General features: G+C 38.7%; 1 protein-coding gene across 1 annotated transcript; it reads right to left on the bottom strand.

Moving 5' to 3' along the window:
- On the bottom strand, window positions 1–10,161 carry mov10l1 (Mov10 like RNA helicase 1). The gene is made up of 27 exons (XM_026175365.1): window positions 10,071–10,161; window positions 9,579–9,710; window positions 9,261–9,448; window positions 8,961–9,120; window positions 8,662–8,774; window positions 8,326–8,513; window positions 7,838–7,978; window positions 7,013–7,303; window positions 6,593–6,790; window positions 6,341–6,455; window positions 5,890–6,067; window positions 5,730–5,800; window positions 5,556–5,647; window positions 5,354–5,409; window positions 4,878–4,954; window positions 4,701–4,773; window positions 4,426–4,607; window positions 3,661–3,807; window positions 3,447–3,568; window positions 3,262–3,361; window positions 2,775–2,921; window positions 2,388–2,561; window positions 2,125–2,274; window positions 1,845–1,952; window positions 581–721; window positions 392–483; window positions 1–229 (listed from the first exon to the last, which is right to left on the bottom strand). The coding sequence occupies exons 2-27, from the start codon at window positions 9,670–9,672 to the stop codon at window positions 202–204; spliced, it is 3,426 nt and encodes a 1,141-aa protein (XP_026031150.1). The 5' UTR covers window positions 9,673–9,710; window positions 10,071–10,161; the 3' UTR covers window positions 1–201.
- Window positions 10,162–16,200: the final 6,039 nt, after the last annotated feature.

The raw sequence follows: 16,200 nt of genomic DNA, 5'->3' as shown, positions 1-16,200 counted from the left end.
TCATGAGTATCACCTTTATTTCTCATCCCAGTGGGACTGCATTTGGCTCTTAGGCAAACAAGATATTTTTCTTTTTAAAGCAATTACGTTAAGAGGTACACAGAGACAAGCCGAGAAAACGTGAAGGAGGAAAAACAAATATAAACACAATTTGATTGCCAGGTTGACTGTGCTGCAGTACACCCCCTGTTTTTGTCCCTTTTATGTGCTCCTTTGCTCCTCTGCAACACTGTGGGAAAATGAGATGGGGTTCACATTTTTGCACAATAATAATAATAATAATAATAATAATAATAAAAAAATCAGAATACCATCTGCACTAACAATAAATAATATTTGATTAGTAGCCTTGCAATAGTCCAGAATATCCATTATGAACCTGTTTACTTACGTGTGAACATCTTGAAGAGAGGAAGGAGGATCGCAGCCCAGATAAGCCTCATTAATAAAGCAGTACTCAAGCAGAGCCCTGAAGCATAGGTCCTGGAAAGGAATTATGATTTTAGAACATATAGGGTGAATGCATTTTATTACAACCAGTCTGATGAGAGAGAAAAAAAAAAGTTAAGAGGTCACTCACCCTAATGAGAATGTGGGGGTTTCCAACAATTAAAAGCAGAGCTTTGGGTCGAGTGATGGCCACATTGAAGCGTTTTGGGTTGGCCAGGAAGCCAAGCGTACTCTTTAGATCATCACTCTGTAGTGACTCACTAGAGCGCACCTATATTATAGAAGAATTATATGGATTAAATGCCATGACAGTGAACATAAAATATGTAAATGTTACGGGTTTACGTTTGGGCACAAGGTTGAACTAAATCTACAACCATATACACCTGCCCGTTCCCTTAGGTCCGCCAATCAGCAGCTCCTTAAGGTACCGAAAACTAAGTATAAATCTAAAGGTGATCGTGCTTTTGCTGTAGTTGCTCCAAAGTTGTGGAATGATCTACCCTTGCATGTTAGGCAGGCCTCTTCTCCCTCTGAATTTAAAAGTCTTCTTAAAACATATTTATTCGCTGAAGCCTTTGGCATTGATTAGAGGGGTTGACTCAATTTGTTTTAACATGTTTCAATTTATTTTAGTTTTTTTTTTAGTTATTTATTTTATCTTATCTCATTTTAATTTTCTTTACTTATGCTTTTAGCATGTACAGCACTTCGTGAACTCTGGTTTTATGTTAAAGTGCTTTATAAATAAAGGTGGTATGGTATGGTAAATCAGCATGTCTGCTTATTCATTAAAAAATAAATTTAAAAAACTCAATAAATAAACAGGGGCTTCAGTATAGTGGAAATTTTACATGGTACAGGTTTAATTTGTGTATTCACTATTTAAATCCTGTGTAATTTGAGGTTAAAGGATATACACATTCAGTGGCCACTTCATTAGTTGCACCTTGCTAGTAACCTGTTGCATCACCACCAGTCTGAACAATTAATACAAGGTAGGATGATCTATGCTTTTGTTGTTTACACCAAAATCTAAACCCAACCATCCAAATGACAATTAAAAAAAACAAAAAACCCCCACCCATGTCTGCCACTTGGATTAACCCAAAGAAGAAATAATAATAATAATAATAATAATAATAATAGTTATATCAAAGTCAAACTCAACTTTGATATAATTTGATATATAATTATATCAAAGTTTATATAATTTTGCTATCATTTATATAAAATGATAGCAAAATTAATATCAAAATACTGCACATATTTTGATATTTGATAACACAGATGCATGTTAAAAAATAAAATAAAAATCAAACAGCTAGCCTTTTACTTAGAGGAAAATACAGTCCAATATTTCTACCTGTAATTAAAAGCATGTTTTTGCCTACCGTAGACAAAATGATGACCAGAAACTCTTGTCCTTGGAACTCCTCCACAGAGCCCACTTTGATGTCCGACAGGCCCACCTTCCCCAGCAGGACACGAATCTTCTCACACTGGTGAGGAAAGCCAGAAGAGTTTAGGGTCTACAGGAGTGCAGTTGGCCAGTTTTAAGTTGAAAAGCCATTAGGACTAACAGTTTGAATTGTGCAAATTGTTGGTTTTTTTTCTGTCTAATAAAATAGTAAAAGAAAAAAAACATTACAGTGATGAATCGTAAACTCATACTTGTTTTTTGTAGGGGGCAATAACGCCAATGTCAGAGGCATGGACAGGATTGTAGAGCTTCTTTGCCAGTTGACAGCAGTATAGCATGACCTGTACAGCTTCTACTGGGTTAAACCATGATGGGTTGTTACCTTCTCTCATTTCTGTGCCCTAGAGAAAGAAAGGGGGGGAGAGAACATGCAACAAAATAAAAATGCAAGCTAGCAATCCCAACAAAGTGTCATATAACGTTCCTCAGTAAAGGAACCTATCACTTTCATTACCCTGACTCCATGAAAAAGAAGTGGGAAGCTTTTTTTGGGCAGATTTTTCCACTGGCACAGGGAGTCCACAATAGGCCTGGGTCCTTTACAGCACAGTTCTCCCTGATAGAAGAGCTTTGAAGGCAGTGTGAGCAAGGCCTCATGAGAACGATAGTTGTAGACCAGCTTAGTTACCTGTTGTTGTAATGAAACAGCACTCCTGTGATTATCATGTAGACTGAAAATATACTGACAGATTCCAGTCAAGTTCATTTATCATTAGATCTGCACTGTATCTTAAAACTTTTATCTTTACACATTGTAATATGATGCATTTCTGCAAAAAAAAAAAAAAAAAACAACTTAAAAATGCTCAACAGCATAAACACCTTTATGTAGAACACTAACCAGCTTAGGATTGTAGCCCCAGTCCTGTCTGGAGTACAGAGGGTTGGCCATCAGCCTCTCCAACAAAGACACCCCAAAGCCAAAGGCACTGGCTATCTTAGACTTCACAAGCGGACCCAACTGACAGGGGTCTCCAGCTAAAACAATCTAAATAAGGTATTTTTTTTAAAAACAACAACAAAAAGAGTAATTGTTAATAAAGCTCAGTTCAGTCATGGCCAAAAAGTAAAGTAAGTACACAAAAATATGTGGAAAATTAGTTTAACCAGTCATCAAATTCACCCCAACCCTGAGATTTTCTAGTGTCTGACAACACTCAAGTCAGGCAGGTCCATTGTTTAATCCACACAGTATTTCCAGTAGTAAGAAGACGCTCGCAGGGCTACATATGTGAAACATACAACATCTGAACCCGATTCTCCCAGAGCTCATATGTAAAAACCCACTAAGGTCTTAATGAAATCAGTACATGTGTATTTGTGCTAACCTGTCCATCTCTCTCTGACACAACGCTCATCGGGATCAGGGACTCTGGCTCAGTGGCTTGACCGGCTTCATCCAGAAACAGATGAGTAAAGTGTCCAACTCTGAAGATTATTAAAGGGTTAGTAAACAAGGACTAAAGTGGGAGAAAAACTGATTAACTTCTCTCTACTATAACCCATGTCTTACGGTAGGCCTATATTATGGAACATGCCAGCACTGGAGCAGGTGCTGACCACAATCCTGTGGAAAGCAGCTTGACGAATGTCCTCTCCTGCCCTGGAGTACACTCTCAGCACTTCTGGGATAGACTACGGGGAGGAGTGGAGAGAAAAAAAATAAAGAAATAAAAATCTAAATCTGAAATAGTCAAACACATTAGCCTAAATACTATATTAAATACCTCATTCTGTCTACAGGACGCATTAACACGGGCCATACTCGCAGCATGCAGGAAGCCACTGTTATGCAGGCGGATGCAGATGAGGTCAGCAGCACTGTTGGAGGGGGTACATACAAGTACCCGACTACTGGGCATAAAGTAGTAAACCTGGATGTGGAAAAGATTAAACCTCATACAAGCAATGGGAATCAAACAGCCATCATTTGCAAATGAGAGTCTAAAAAAGACTGAGTGCTAAGGATTTTTATTCACTTTGTCATAAAAATTAATTAATTAATTAAAAAAATAAAAAATACTGGCGGCAGCAGCGGCCAGTGGTACCCCTCAGCCTCCTAGTAGATGCACCTAGGGTACAAATTTAAATAAGAAAAAAAAGAAAAAAAAACCTACGTTGCCTTGTTCTCACATGTTACTGCATTCACAAGATTTTTTTAGAAAACGTGACCTCTGACCTCCAACCTTGAGGCCATGGTCACTGACATTCAAATTCATCAAGATTTTTAGTAGATACACCTATGGTATCAATTTGAAACTGCTATGTCAATTTATTGAGTTATCGAACTCACAAACTTGGGTGTCAACGCTGCCTGCTCACCCACCAGGCAGGGTAACAACAATTCTATCTATTGACAATCCAGACTTAAACCTAAATACCAATGGACAAAACGTAAAAATGAGTACAGCCACAGTGTGAATAAGAGTGGCACTTACAAAATTATATTTTTCTATGTATTCATGTGACTATATTGCATTGAGTATGTGCACCTGGAGTATGGCCTCTATAATGGTGATCGTCTTTCCAGTGCCTGGAGGTCCAAAGAGCACATACGGAAGGGGCCGGCACTCCCCTGCTAGGATCCTCTTCACTGCCTCCTTCTGAGGGGGGTTCAGGTCTGGGTTAAAGAAGTTCCCTTCGGTGGGGATGGGTTTAGATGTTGGTGCACAATCTAGATACAATTACACATTTGTTAATGATGATGCTGGTGACGTTATCAGTCAAAACACAGACAAAATCAATATGATACTGAAAATATCTGTACCTTTAGTCTGTGTGCCTTTTGACTTCATGTCAATGGTAATGCCTGACACTTTTCCATTTTCAGTGGCTGGTGCCTGTTTTTTTTTTGTTTTTGTTTTTTAAACATATTTACATTTGATTAAAAGCTTTAAATTTAATCAAGTAATGTCTTACTGTCACCCCCCATATTGTGCCCTACCGTTTTGTCATCTAGTTTATCCATCCATTTTCCAGTCCACCGAGGGGTCCGGGGTGTCACTCTGGAGGGGAAGAGAACTGCCCGACAATTTTAAAAACTGCTTTTAAAGTTAGTCATAAATGCTTGGGTATTCTGTAATCAATATGTAGCTATGGAGAAATAAAACAAGCTTTGTGTTTCTTTTTACAAAATGTTTGAAGGCATCTGAACAAGCTGTCGCTGCAGTACATCCTGTGTCAAGACAAGTCAAACAGCACCCTCTAGTGCCACTTTTGTGGCCCTGACAATGTGTGTCATACTAAAGATGAGTTTTCAAGCAGTTACTCTTGTTTTCCCTCTGTTTAGCCTTTTTCTGTTTTTCGATACATATTACACAAAATATAATTGCATTACATCAAAAATATATTTTTATATAAAATTATTTAAAAGAAAATGAGTCTGGAATGTAGACTCACAGTAATTTAGATTGAACTTACTTTCCCCGAAGTGTTTTGTCTGTTCAAGTGCACTGTGACACCGCCTCATCGTCAATCTGAATAAACAAACATCAAAAACATTAAAAGGTAAACAAAAAACCCTGAGGCACAGCAACTATGAAACTGTTTTCAGGTGAAAGACAAATTTGAAATGTGAAGTAATAAATTAATTATGATATTAGGATTCTACTCATTTTCTCACCTGTTGTAAGAGAACTCAACATCTAGTGGCTCTCCGAGGTAGCTGCGCTGAAAGTCTGAGTTCACTCGCAAACTCACATCCTCATCATTGATCTGTGTAACAACTGAGCATTAGACTAACATAAAATTAAGTATTTTTTGAAAATATGCTTTACAATAAGAAATATCTCCATACCTCTGTGACGTAGCTAATGTACTCCATTACCACGCCATCACTTTGTGGCTTCTTTAGTATTATTCTGTCCCCTGAAAAGGAAGCTTGTCAACCTTCTTCTTTTGTTGAACAGTAACAATAAAGCAACAATAATGATGAAAGGCGCTTAAGGCCACCTTACCTATATAGAGATTAGGTCTGCCTTCGGCCAAACCCGGGACCTCGAGGTGCAGGTAGACAGCCCCTTTCCTGAGAAGCGCTCCGCTGATAGAGAATTCTCTCAGTTCCCTTTCTGCATTCAACTCTTCCAGCCACAGAAGGACTGAGAAACGCGACTGCATGTTTGACGGGGACAGCACCTGAGCAAAATGCAAAAACTTACTGTTTCACTTCATGCAAATTCTGATTTTCTATTTTCAATAGGGCACAAGACACCAGCCACCTGAGGCAGTTCCTAACATTTTACATCACATTACATACTTACTCAAGATCCACAGTTTGTTATTTTACTGATTCAGAAAGTGAAATTATTGTCAGCCAACCATAAACAACACCTCGGAATCATGTAAAAATCTAATGTTTTTTGTCATTATTTTTCAGGACCAGATTAACTTGACCACAGGCAAGCTCACCTCTCCAAGGCAAGGCTCAACAACCAGGACATCACTCTGGGCTTCCACACAGTCTCTTAGAGCTTGAGGAACAGGGTAGTTGGGTAGAAATTGTGGCAACCGTCGATTAGCAAGCCTAGAAGAGTGACAGTCAGCCTTACACAGCAAGTAGCAAGGGTTTGTTGTGAAACTTAATTTAGGGGGGGAAAAATAATTATGCCCACCAATAATCCCCCACATGATCAGAATCATTGGAATCAGCTCTTTCGATACCTTGGTGTTATTTTCGGAGCAGCTACTGTGATCACGTGAGAAGATTTCGCTGCCACTGGGCGACTATCAGTAGGAGCGTAGGGCACAGAGGGCTGAAGCACATCTTCACATTCACTGCGCACGGTGACCTCCAGGCGCCTCCCGATGGTGAAAGAAGAGAAGTGCAGCAGTAGCAGCTCAGCACAAGTTCCCAGGCTCCTTGAGAAATTTCCCAAACAAAATTCAACTGTACATAAAAATCATAACAACAAAGGCCCAATAGAGACACACGAGACCTCCAACGGTGAAACTCTAATAAATTGTTAACCAGTAAATCCAAAGTGAGATTAAGCAAAGTTCTTCTTTCTCATACATTACCCATATTAGTGATTGTATTATTTTTATCATTGTTTTGATATGAGGAATAAAAACAAAACTTACTTTGCCTCGCAGGCTACAACAACTGGCAGTCTCTCTCCAGGTAAAATATCCAACTCGCTTTCCTGTCTTCTTAGACCAGGGGAATGGACCGCCTCCTTCTGCGCATCGCCATTATCTTTGTCTCCATCTTTTACTTGGATTTCTGAAGACTTGACAGGGTTTTCTTGCAGCTGCTGCCCTTTTTGCCTCAGTGACGTCAATCCTTTAACACTAACCAGAGTGAACTGTTCTTCTGAGTCCCAGCCAGCAAAGTCGCAGTGTGTAAACTTGTGGGTCTCTGAACCTTTATTTCTGTTAAGAGAAAGATGAAGACACTAAAACGCAATCCTACTGAATACTAATTAAAATCGCATTTTCTCAATAATATATAGTCCACAGTTCTCTGAAAGTTTGTGATGCAGTAGCACAATTTGCTGTGATTAAGCACTCATTTCCCCTTCTAAAAGGATGTGCACAGGGAGCATTTTGTGCTGATCAATGCTGACCTCTATCTCCAAGAGACTACATCATTTGTTTTGTTTTCAAGTTATGTGCCCTTATAAATAGTGCCAACATGCTTGCTCTGTCTGCTGTGGTTCCCATTTAGGTTGCCTCTGGAAAATTAGTTTCATTTAATTTATGCTCATATGAACACGTGGAAAAAGTATTACAATGTTTTTACTCTCAATGACATTTATCAAACAAAAGAGCAAAGTAGCTGCACTTTCACTTTTGACAGGTACAAAAGCAGAATTAAATCAGTGCTTTTAATAAGATGTACATAAATTTTAAAGAGATTTCATTTTGAGTGCTCTTAAGATTTTATTTCTTCCCTGATTAACTTACTGTATCCAGAGCACCAGCTCTCGCGTCTCCCCAGTCATCAGTTCCCCAAACTGTCCGTAGTCTGTTACATTCAGCCCTCCTTTATCTTCTAAGATGCTCTTCAGCTCAGCCTCTCTGAGAGGTGTAGCAGAAAGATTTGCACTGCAATAAGAATAAAAAATACACTCATTATGATTAACTATCTATCAATCTGTCAATCCTTTCCGTCTCCGGGCGAGCTTTCCCGTGTTCAGTCAAATTAAGCCGCAGGCGCCACTCCTGGTGGTACCCTTCCGTCAATTTCTTTAAGTTTCAGCTTTGCAACCATACTCCCCCCGGAACCCAAAGACTTTGGTTTCCCGGACGCTGCCCGGCGGGTAATGGGAATAACACCGCCGGATCGCTAGCTGATGATTGCTCAATGAAGTTATTTTTCAAGCAGAAACTGTAAAAAGCAAACCCACAAAATATACAGTCATCACTTCAAGCTTAAAAACTGTAGCTGATACCTCTGAGAGAAGGGTGCCATGCAAAGAGCCCTCCAGCTATAGAGTGACTGACTGCTCTCCACCATTATCAGCTTAACCAAATCTCCTACTAAAGGCTCGTAATGGGCAGGGAGCAGGAGAGAGTCCAAGTTGAAGAAAACACTGTCATCCACCACTCCACTACGACCATAGATACTGGTCACACGCACCTACAGAAAGGAGGTGAAAATGACAAATGGGGGGGGGTTTTACAAAGTTTTACCATTGCAAATAATTGAGCAGAAAAGTAAAGTACAACTAAATGGACTCCAATAAAATAAGCATGTATTGCATTTTAAAAAACAATGATACGATTACTTGGTCTAGGCGGCAATAGCGTAAAGGGACCACAGAATGAGCCTTTGTAGTCCACTGGTTAGGATTGATAAAATATTTTGCTTGGACCCAGTCTCCTTTCATTGGCTCGTAACCTGCGAGAAGACAGAAACGTAAACCTTCAGCAGATTGAAAGCATGATCTTTAAAGATCATGCTTTAATGATCATGCTTGGTTAAATCAGTCCAAAATACTGGCTGGGGCTGAATGACCAAGAATGGGTGTAGCAAAGCATCACGGGTGGAAGAAGCTTTTAGCATGTAACGTGAAGTGGGAGGTACCTTCCCAAAGACTGTGGCATGGGAAGTATGTGGTTTGATTTATGTAGCCACCATCTCCATCAAATGATGTGACCATGCCAACAAGAGGCCGCAGCTGCATAATGTCAGCTTCTAAGGAGGTTTTTCCTCCATCCTCCCAAGCGTCTGCACTCTTCTCCACCTAAAGGACATGGTTCAACAAAGCTCACTGTGAATGCCTTATTGGAGGGAACAACAAACAAGTTCTCAATAGAAACAACTTCACACTACGAAATAAACAGAAATTTAAGCTGTTGATCACATGAAGCACAGGCTCCTCACCCTTAAAGCTTTCCATCCCCCTTCGGAACCATCTCTTACTGCTATACAGTTGACCAGGTCTCCTTCTTTCAGTGGCACGCCACCCAAGACCTCACCACTAGTGAAGTAGATGGCATCGTCGATCATGCCATAGTCAAGACACAGCTGGGTTATCACCTGGCCCCTCAGGTGGCGAATGTCTTCCCTACCTGGTCAAGAAAAAAAAATGCAAACCAAACTTGACTAATCTAATGTGTTAGTATTCTGCTATCAGCAATACACACAATTAAGCTGACCAAATTTTTACCTTGACGTGGTTTGAAGTAATATTGCATTTACCTGATTCATGGGAGAAAATGTCTCCTTCCACTTCGACTGTCCTCCACAGTGGAGAAACCAGCTTGGACAGCACACAACGCACCGCAGTAAGCATATCTGCAAAATGCTAGCTCACGCAGCTAGCTACCCGCACTAAGAAAACAGGACACAGGAGATCTGCTCTTAATCGCCCAGTGGCAGCTTAATCCACCTAAGAGCAGGCTGTGCGTTTGCCGTTGTTACACTTAACTCGCTAACAGACTATTAATCGAACACACAACTGAGTGAAGTCATAAAGTTGAATAAGTTATCAATGTCTGCTAATTAGCTGGGGCAGGAAAGTTAACAAGTTCACACGTCGCAGGAAAACGTTAGCTAAAAGCTACCTCACTTTAAAAGCCCGCAAATAGAAAATAATTGAAAACATTATTAAACAAATAAAGGTAGTGAGAATATGTTAATAATAAATTAGTTAGTGACATTAAACTAATTTTCAAATGTCTGATTCGAGACCTGTTGGCTCTTCCACCCTGAAGATCCGTGACACTTTGGAGGTACGCAGGGACGCTCGGTCACGGCTAGTTTTAAGAAGGGCGGCGCTAGGAGAGAGAGGGTAGATTTAACCAAACGGGGGCGCTGTAAAGTACACAGTAAGCAGGTGATAGGAGGAGTGAGAAGAGAAGGAAAGACTGCCGGGTCTGCACGCTTTTTTTTTTTTTTTTTAACTTTATTTATCACATTATAGACATACAGTCAAGTAAAACAGGGATCACATAAAAGATAACATTGTGGTAGTACAATGAGGAACAGAAAGAGTGACAAAGACAGTAAGACAAAAGTGAGTACAAAAAATAAAATAAATCAAGGGGAACATAAATAAACAAAAGTTTGCAAGAGCCAAAATCAAGTTAGCAGTTTCAATCGGTTATAGATGTTAACAGTCTTGAGAGCCTTAGTGTTTTTTGATGAGGAGATTGTCCTTATATATTGTGCAAGTTCCATTTTTAATACAAGAAGTTCAGGCTTTCTGCCGAGGACTTTGCTTTTGTGTATATGAAATTTTGCCAAAAATAAAACCAAATTTATAAAAAAGAAAGCATCATTGTCCTTGTCTTTAAAATTATAATAGCCAAAGATAACATCCTTATAGTACAGTTGAAGATTAGGGAGAACAAAGTCAGTAATAAACTTGTGGAAATCCTTCCAGAATTTACACGTAAATTTACATGACCAAAACAGATGAGAAACTGTTTCAGGTTGCTCTTGACAGAAGGTACAATTTACATTTATTTCAGCCATACATTTGGACAAATATTGTTTGGTAGGGTAAAACTTATGAATCAACTTAAAAGAAATCTCTTTAATTTTGTTTGTCAAGAAAAACCTTTGTGGTAAAGTCCAAACTTTTTTCCATTCAATATCTGTTACAAAATTGGCCCAATAAAATATGGCTGATGGAACAGAGACCATTGCATCCTGAAAGAGAGATCTTATTTTGGTATTTATAGACTTATGAGAGGAAAAGCAAACATTGCCAAGAGAAGAATGTAACACATCCGGGGGAGTGACCTGTAGTTGAGCACTGTGGGAGCATCTGTGTAACATGGACAGACCAGATGGGATGGCATCGAACACTATTGAGAATTCTTTAGGCGTTATCGGTACATTGTATCTCCTGAGGAACTCAGAGTAATTATAAAAGAGTCCATCTTCTCTAAATAACTGACTAACCAAGATTATTCCATTATTAAACCAGTTATTTAAAAAAAGGGTTTTATTTTTATAATTAATATTGCAGTTATTCCAAATAAAACAGTTTTGTGGAGAGAAATTGTGTTTGTAAATCAGCGCCCATGCCAAAAGAATTTGTTGATGAAAGTGAGAAAGTTTCAGTGGTATTTTTGGAATACTGTAATTGCAGAGCAGTAGGAAGTTAAGGCCGCCTAAATTAGAGAACACATGATGTGAGATAAAGTTCCAGATAGAAGTGGGATTTCTTAAATACTTTTTAATTCAGTTTATTTTAAAGGTGTTGTTAAGAGCACCGAAATCAATAAAATTTATGCCTCCTTTATCATATGAATTTAAAGCTACTGATTTACGTAAGTAGTGAGTTTTATTTTTCCATAAAAAATTGTATAATAATTTGTTAATTGACTTACAGGTTGTATTATCAACATGTAGTGACTGGGCAGCATAGGTTAGACGGGAGATACCTTCAGCCTTCGATAGCAGAACTCTACCCTTCAATGACAGGTCTCGCTGTAGCCAATGATTAAAAAGGGTCTACAGCCTTAAAGGCCGCATTTTAAGGCCGATTACGTCACAGTGGCGCGCCGAAGGCTGTCCCAATTCAAAGGCTGCTCGAAATGCGGCCCTCAAATGTGTCCTTCATTTCCCTGAATTTAAGGCTGTGGCAGTGTAGACTTCGTCGCCCAACATATCCCACAATTCATAGCGCGGCAGTCGGTGTGGATAATTTTGCCGCAGATGGCAGAAGCGGAGCGGCCGAAGAGTAAACTGTGAAAAGTAAGTACTAAATATTATGTCACTTATTTATGTGCAAATGTTTAATAATGAGGAACATTAAAACATTACTGTTGGCCACATGTCGGCAAACTTATTTGCCATTAGCGATGTTTGTACGTTCAGCTTTTACTTGCTTTCAAAGCCTTTAAAATATAATAATACAATAGTCGACCTTAATCTTACAGAGAATGTAATGATTTTGTGGATAATTAAAGTCAGTCATATATCCACAAACACAACAAGCTGAAAGTCAGTGATGCTGCTCGGTTTGCAGTCCTGAATATCACGGCACAAGCAGGATCCACTGCACTGTTAATGTTAGCTATGTTATATTGCTGCCTCTGTTCGGTGGTGTCGAGCCAAACGGACTTTAACGTGTGTTTGAATGAGCTGACGGTTCACTCGTTAAGCTGAAAGAAAGATGCTTTAATCACAGGAGTCACACATGTGTCCACTGTACCATCTGGGAACTCTTCTTGTTTAGCACTCGTAATAACACAAACACTAAATCCTCCTGTTTTGTAGCAGTGTATACACCTGAGACTGTCACCTGTCTGTCTGTCCTGCACTCTCTCTCTGTTTCTTTCTCTCTGATTGTGGAATAAAAGTATGAACATGTATTTATAAGTTACACTTGTGTTTGAATCCTGCAGCTTATCACACATTTGATTTCCATGTGTGACAACTGAGCAGCATGATGATTGTGAAGATCCTGCTGGGTGTCTTGTATCTCTCAGGTTGGCATTTGGCTGCTGCTATTTTGGGGGTTTTTTGGGAGCCAAGAGTGACCAGAAGGACCCTCCTGCTCCACCAGGCCCAGGATCCTCCAGCAGCCACTGGGCCCAGGATCCTCCAGCAGCCACTAGGCCCAGGATCCTCCAGCAGCCACCGGGCCCAGGCTCTTCCAGCAGCCACCGGGCCCAGGCTCTTCCAGCAGCCACTAGGCCCAGGATCCTCCTGCTCCACCAGGCCCAGGATCCTCCAGCAGCCACTGGGCCCAGGCTCCTCTAGCAAGGCACCAACAAGTAAATCGACAGTGACTTCAACGGGCCATCACAAGGAAATACCAATCTCATCATTTTCAAAATGCCGCCTAAAAAAGCAAACCCAGGAGTTGAAGAGGAGTTGGAGGAGATTAGGAAATCGCTTACTTTCATGTCTGATGAACTGAGCAAAGTGGCTAAACAACAAGGTATGCTACATGACCTAATGGATGAAATAAAACAACTAAAAAACCTCATAAAGGACAAGGACAAGAAAATAGACGACTTGGAACGGCGAATCGAGGACCTTGAACAATACACAAGAATGGATGATTTAGTCATAAGTGGACTGGAGATGCAACACCGAACCTACGCCAGCTGGTGGAGGTAAAGACGGTGAAGATGCCCCGGTAGAGGAGCTGCAAACGCTTGAACAGCAAGTGATAAAATTCCTTCAAACGAAGAATGTAAGTATTCAGAGCCATCATATTGCAGCATGCCACACGCTCCCCAGAAAAGACAGTAAAACAAAGCCATCAATCATTCTTCGGTTTGTGAGTCGCAAAACAAAGATTGAGTTACTGAAACAGGGTAAGAAGCTAAAAGGGACTGGTGTGTATTTAAATGAACATTTAACAAAAAAGACTGCTGAAATTGCAAGACAGGCACGCAGCCTGAGAAAACAAAATAAGATACAAGCGACATGGACGAGGAACTGCAAAGTAATGATAAGACTAAATGGCAATCCCGAAGAAGTTGTGATGATAAGAGAACTCAAAGACTTAGAGCAATATAAATAATCAGGAATCTGCTATGGAATCTATTGGAAAAGTGACGATTGGATAATGAACAATGGGTATGGAAAGTGTTTCTGGCCTTACGGCTCAAAAACAATGGAAACAACAACAACAAAAACACATAAATGACAAGTTTGGACACAGATTATAGGTTTCCATTCAGAGATATTGAAGAGGAGGAATTTGATTATGAGAAGGACTGTCAAGGTGGTTATTTTGCCACACACACTGAGAAAACGAACTTCAAAACGTTTAACTATGCAGAGCACAACATGCATGACCCTGAAAGTAACATTGACCCAGATACCCACTTCTACAATAACACCAATAATACTTGTGAGTACTATACAGATGACCAATTCAATATGAATATTAAAATGGCAAATGCATTGTCGGTCATACATTTCAATAGTAGAAGCCTGTATAAAAAATGTTCTAAAATTACAGAATGTTTAAGTAAGTTAAAAAAGTTTAATATAATTGCAATATCAGAAACATGGCTCGATAATGAGAAAGTTAGTGAAATGGGACTGGAAGGATACGAATGATTTACAATGAACAGGGTGAATAAAAAAGGAGGCGGTGTTGCTTTATATGTAGATAAAGTTTTGAAATGTAGTCTGATTGAATGTATGTCAAGCACCATAGATAACGCATTGGAATGTGTCACTATTGAAATCTATGTTGAAAAAGCTAACAATATAATTATAAGTTGCATCTATAGGACACCAGGTTCATGCCTTGAGATATTCAATGAAAAACTTGCTGCTATGTTTAGCAACTTAAATGATAAAAAAGTGCAAATAATTTGTGGTGATTTTAATATAGATTTGCTAAACCCAAATGGACATCAGAAAACAACAGATTTCATCAATACAATGTATAGTAACTCCCTTTTCCCTGTCATTATAAAACCAAGTAGAATAACAACTGATACAGCTACATCGATAGATAATATATTCACAAATAAAATTGACCATGAAATAGTAGGTGGACTTCTTATAACTGATATAAGCGATCATCTTCCTGTTTTTGCAATTTTTCAAAATTATTTTGGGATTAAAACGAAACAAAAGAATCAAATATTTGATATGATACGACATAGAACAACAAGAGCCATTGCTGCCCTCCAGGTGGACTTAAAGGAACACAATTGGAATGAGGTTTTTGCAAATGAAGATTCAAATAGTGCATATGATGCACTCTTATCAACAGTAATTTCACTATATGAAAAAGCATTGTCCTTTAATGAAGATCACTAGAAAGCATCACAGATCAAATAAGCCATGGATCACAAAGGGGATAGAAGATGCATGTAAAAAGAAAAATAATCTATATAAGGGATTCATAAAACAGAGGACAAAAGATGCTGAAATAAAGTACAAGTTATATAAAAATAGATTAGTAAATATTATAAGAACAAGTAAGAAAGAATATTACCACAAATTATTGGAGCAAAGTAGAAGTAACACACAAGAAACGTGGAGGATATTAAACAGTATAATCAAAAAGGGCTCAAAAAATAAGAATTATCCAGATTATTTTAAAAAAGATAAAGATATTGTGCTTGATAAAACTAAAGACATTGCAAATGAATTTAATGATTTCTTTGTAAATGTTGGCTTTAATTTAGCAAAAGAAATTCCAGAGTCAAGAAATAATAACGACCTGAATAAACATATTACTCAGAATGTGTCCTCCATGTTTATTGGTGCTATAACTCATAGAGAAATAATTAACATTGTGAAGACATTTAAAAATAAAAAGTCCACTGACTGTTTTGGTATTGACATGATATTAGTTAAAAGTATTATAGAATATATAGTGCAACCTTTCGCATACATTTGTAATCTGTCCTTTCAAACTGGTGTGTTTCCCTCACAAATGAAAATAGCAAAAGTTATTCCAATCCATAAAAACGGAGAGAGATGTCAGTTTACCAATTATAGGCCAATATCACTACTCCCACAGTTCTCAAAAATTTTATAGAAAAGTTATTTGTTAATAGACTTGATAAATATATTGAGAAGCATAATCTCCTAAGTGATAACCAATATGGCTTTAGAGTGAAAAGGTCCACTTCGATGGTAGTGATGGAACTTGTTGAAGGGATATCGAATGCTATAGATAATAAGGAATATACTGTTGGTGTTTTTATAGACTTAAAAAAGGCGTTTGATACAATTGATCATTCTATATTAATGAATAAACTAGAGAGATATGGCATAAGAGGGATAGCATACAAGTGGATGAAAAGTTACCTGGATGAAAGATATCAATATGTCGAATTCAATAATGTAAAATCTAAGCAGTTGAAGGTAACTTGTGGTGTTC

Source organism: Astatotilapia calliptera, chromosome 7 (assembly GCF_900246225.1).
Source record: "Astatotilapia calliptera chromosome 7, fAstCal1.2, whole genome shotgun sequence".
Taxonomy (NCBI): Eukaryota; Metazoa; Chordata; class Actinopteri; order Cichliformes; family Cichlidae; genus Astatotilapia; species Astatotilapia calliptera.
The sequence above is the reverse complement of the archived record's forward strand: the minus strand, read 5'-3'. Positions and strand labels throughout refer to the sequence as shown.

What these genes read in the sequence shown, in the direction of transcription:
- mov10l1 (XM_026175365.1), bottom strand. Translation starts at nt 9,672, where the DNA reads ATGCTTACTGCGGTGCGTTGTGTGCTGTCCAAGCTGGTTTCTCCACTG. An exon ending in ACATTAGCTACGTCACAGAG is followed by an intron (nt 5,648 to 5,729) that starts GTATGGAGATAT and finishes GTTGTTACACAG; the next exon opens with ATCAATGATGAGGATGTGAG. An exon ending in ACCCCCACATTCTCATTAGG is followed by an intron (nt 484 to 580) that starts GTGAGTGACCTC and finishes ATTCCTTTCCAG; the next exon opens with GACCTATGCTTCAGGGCTCT.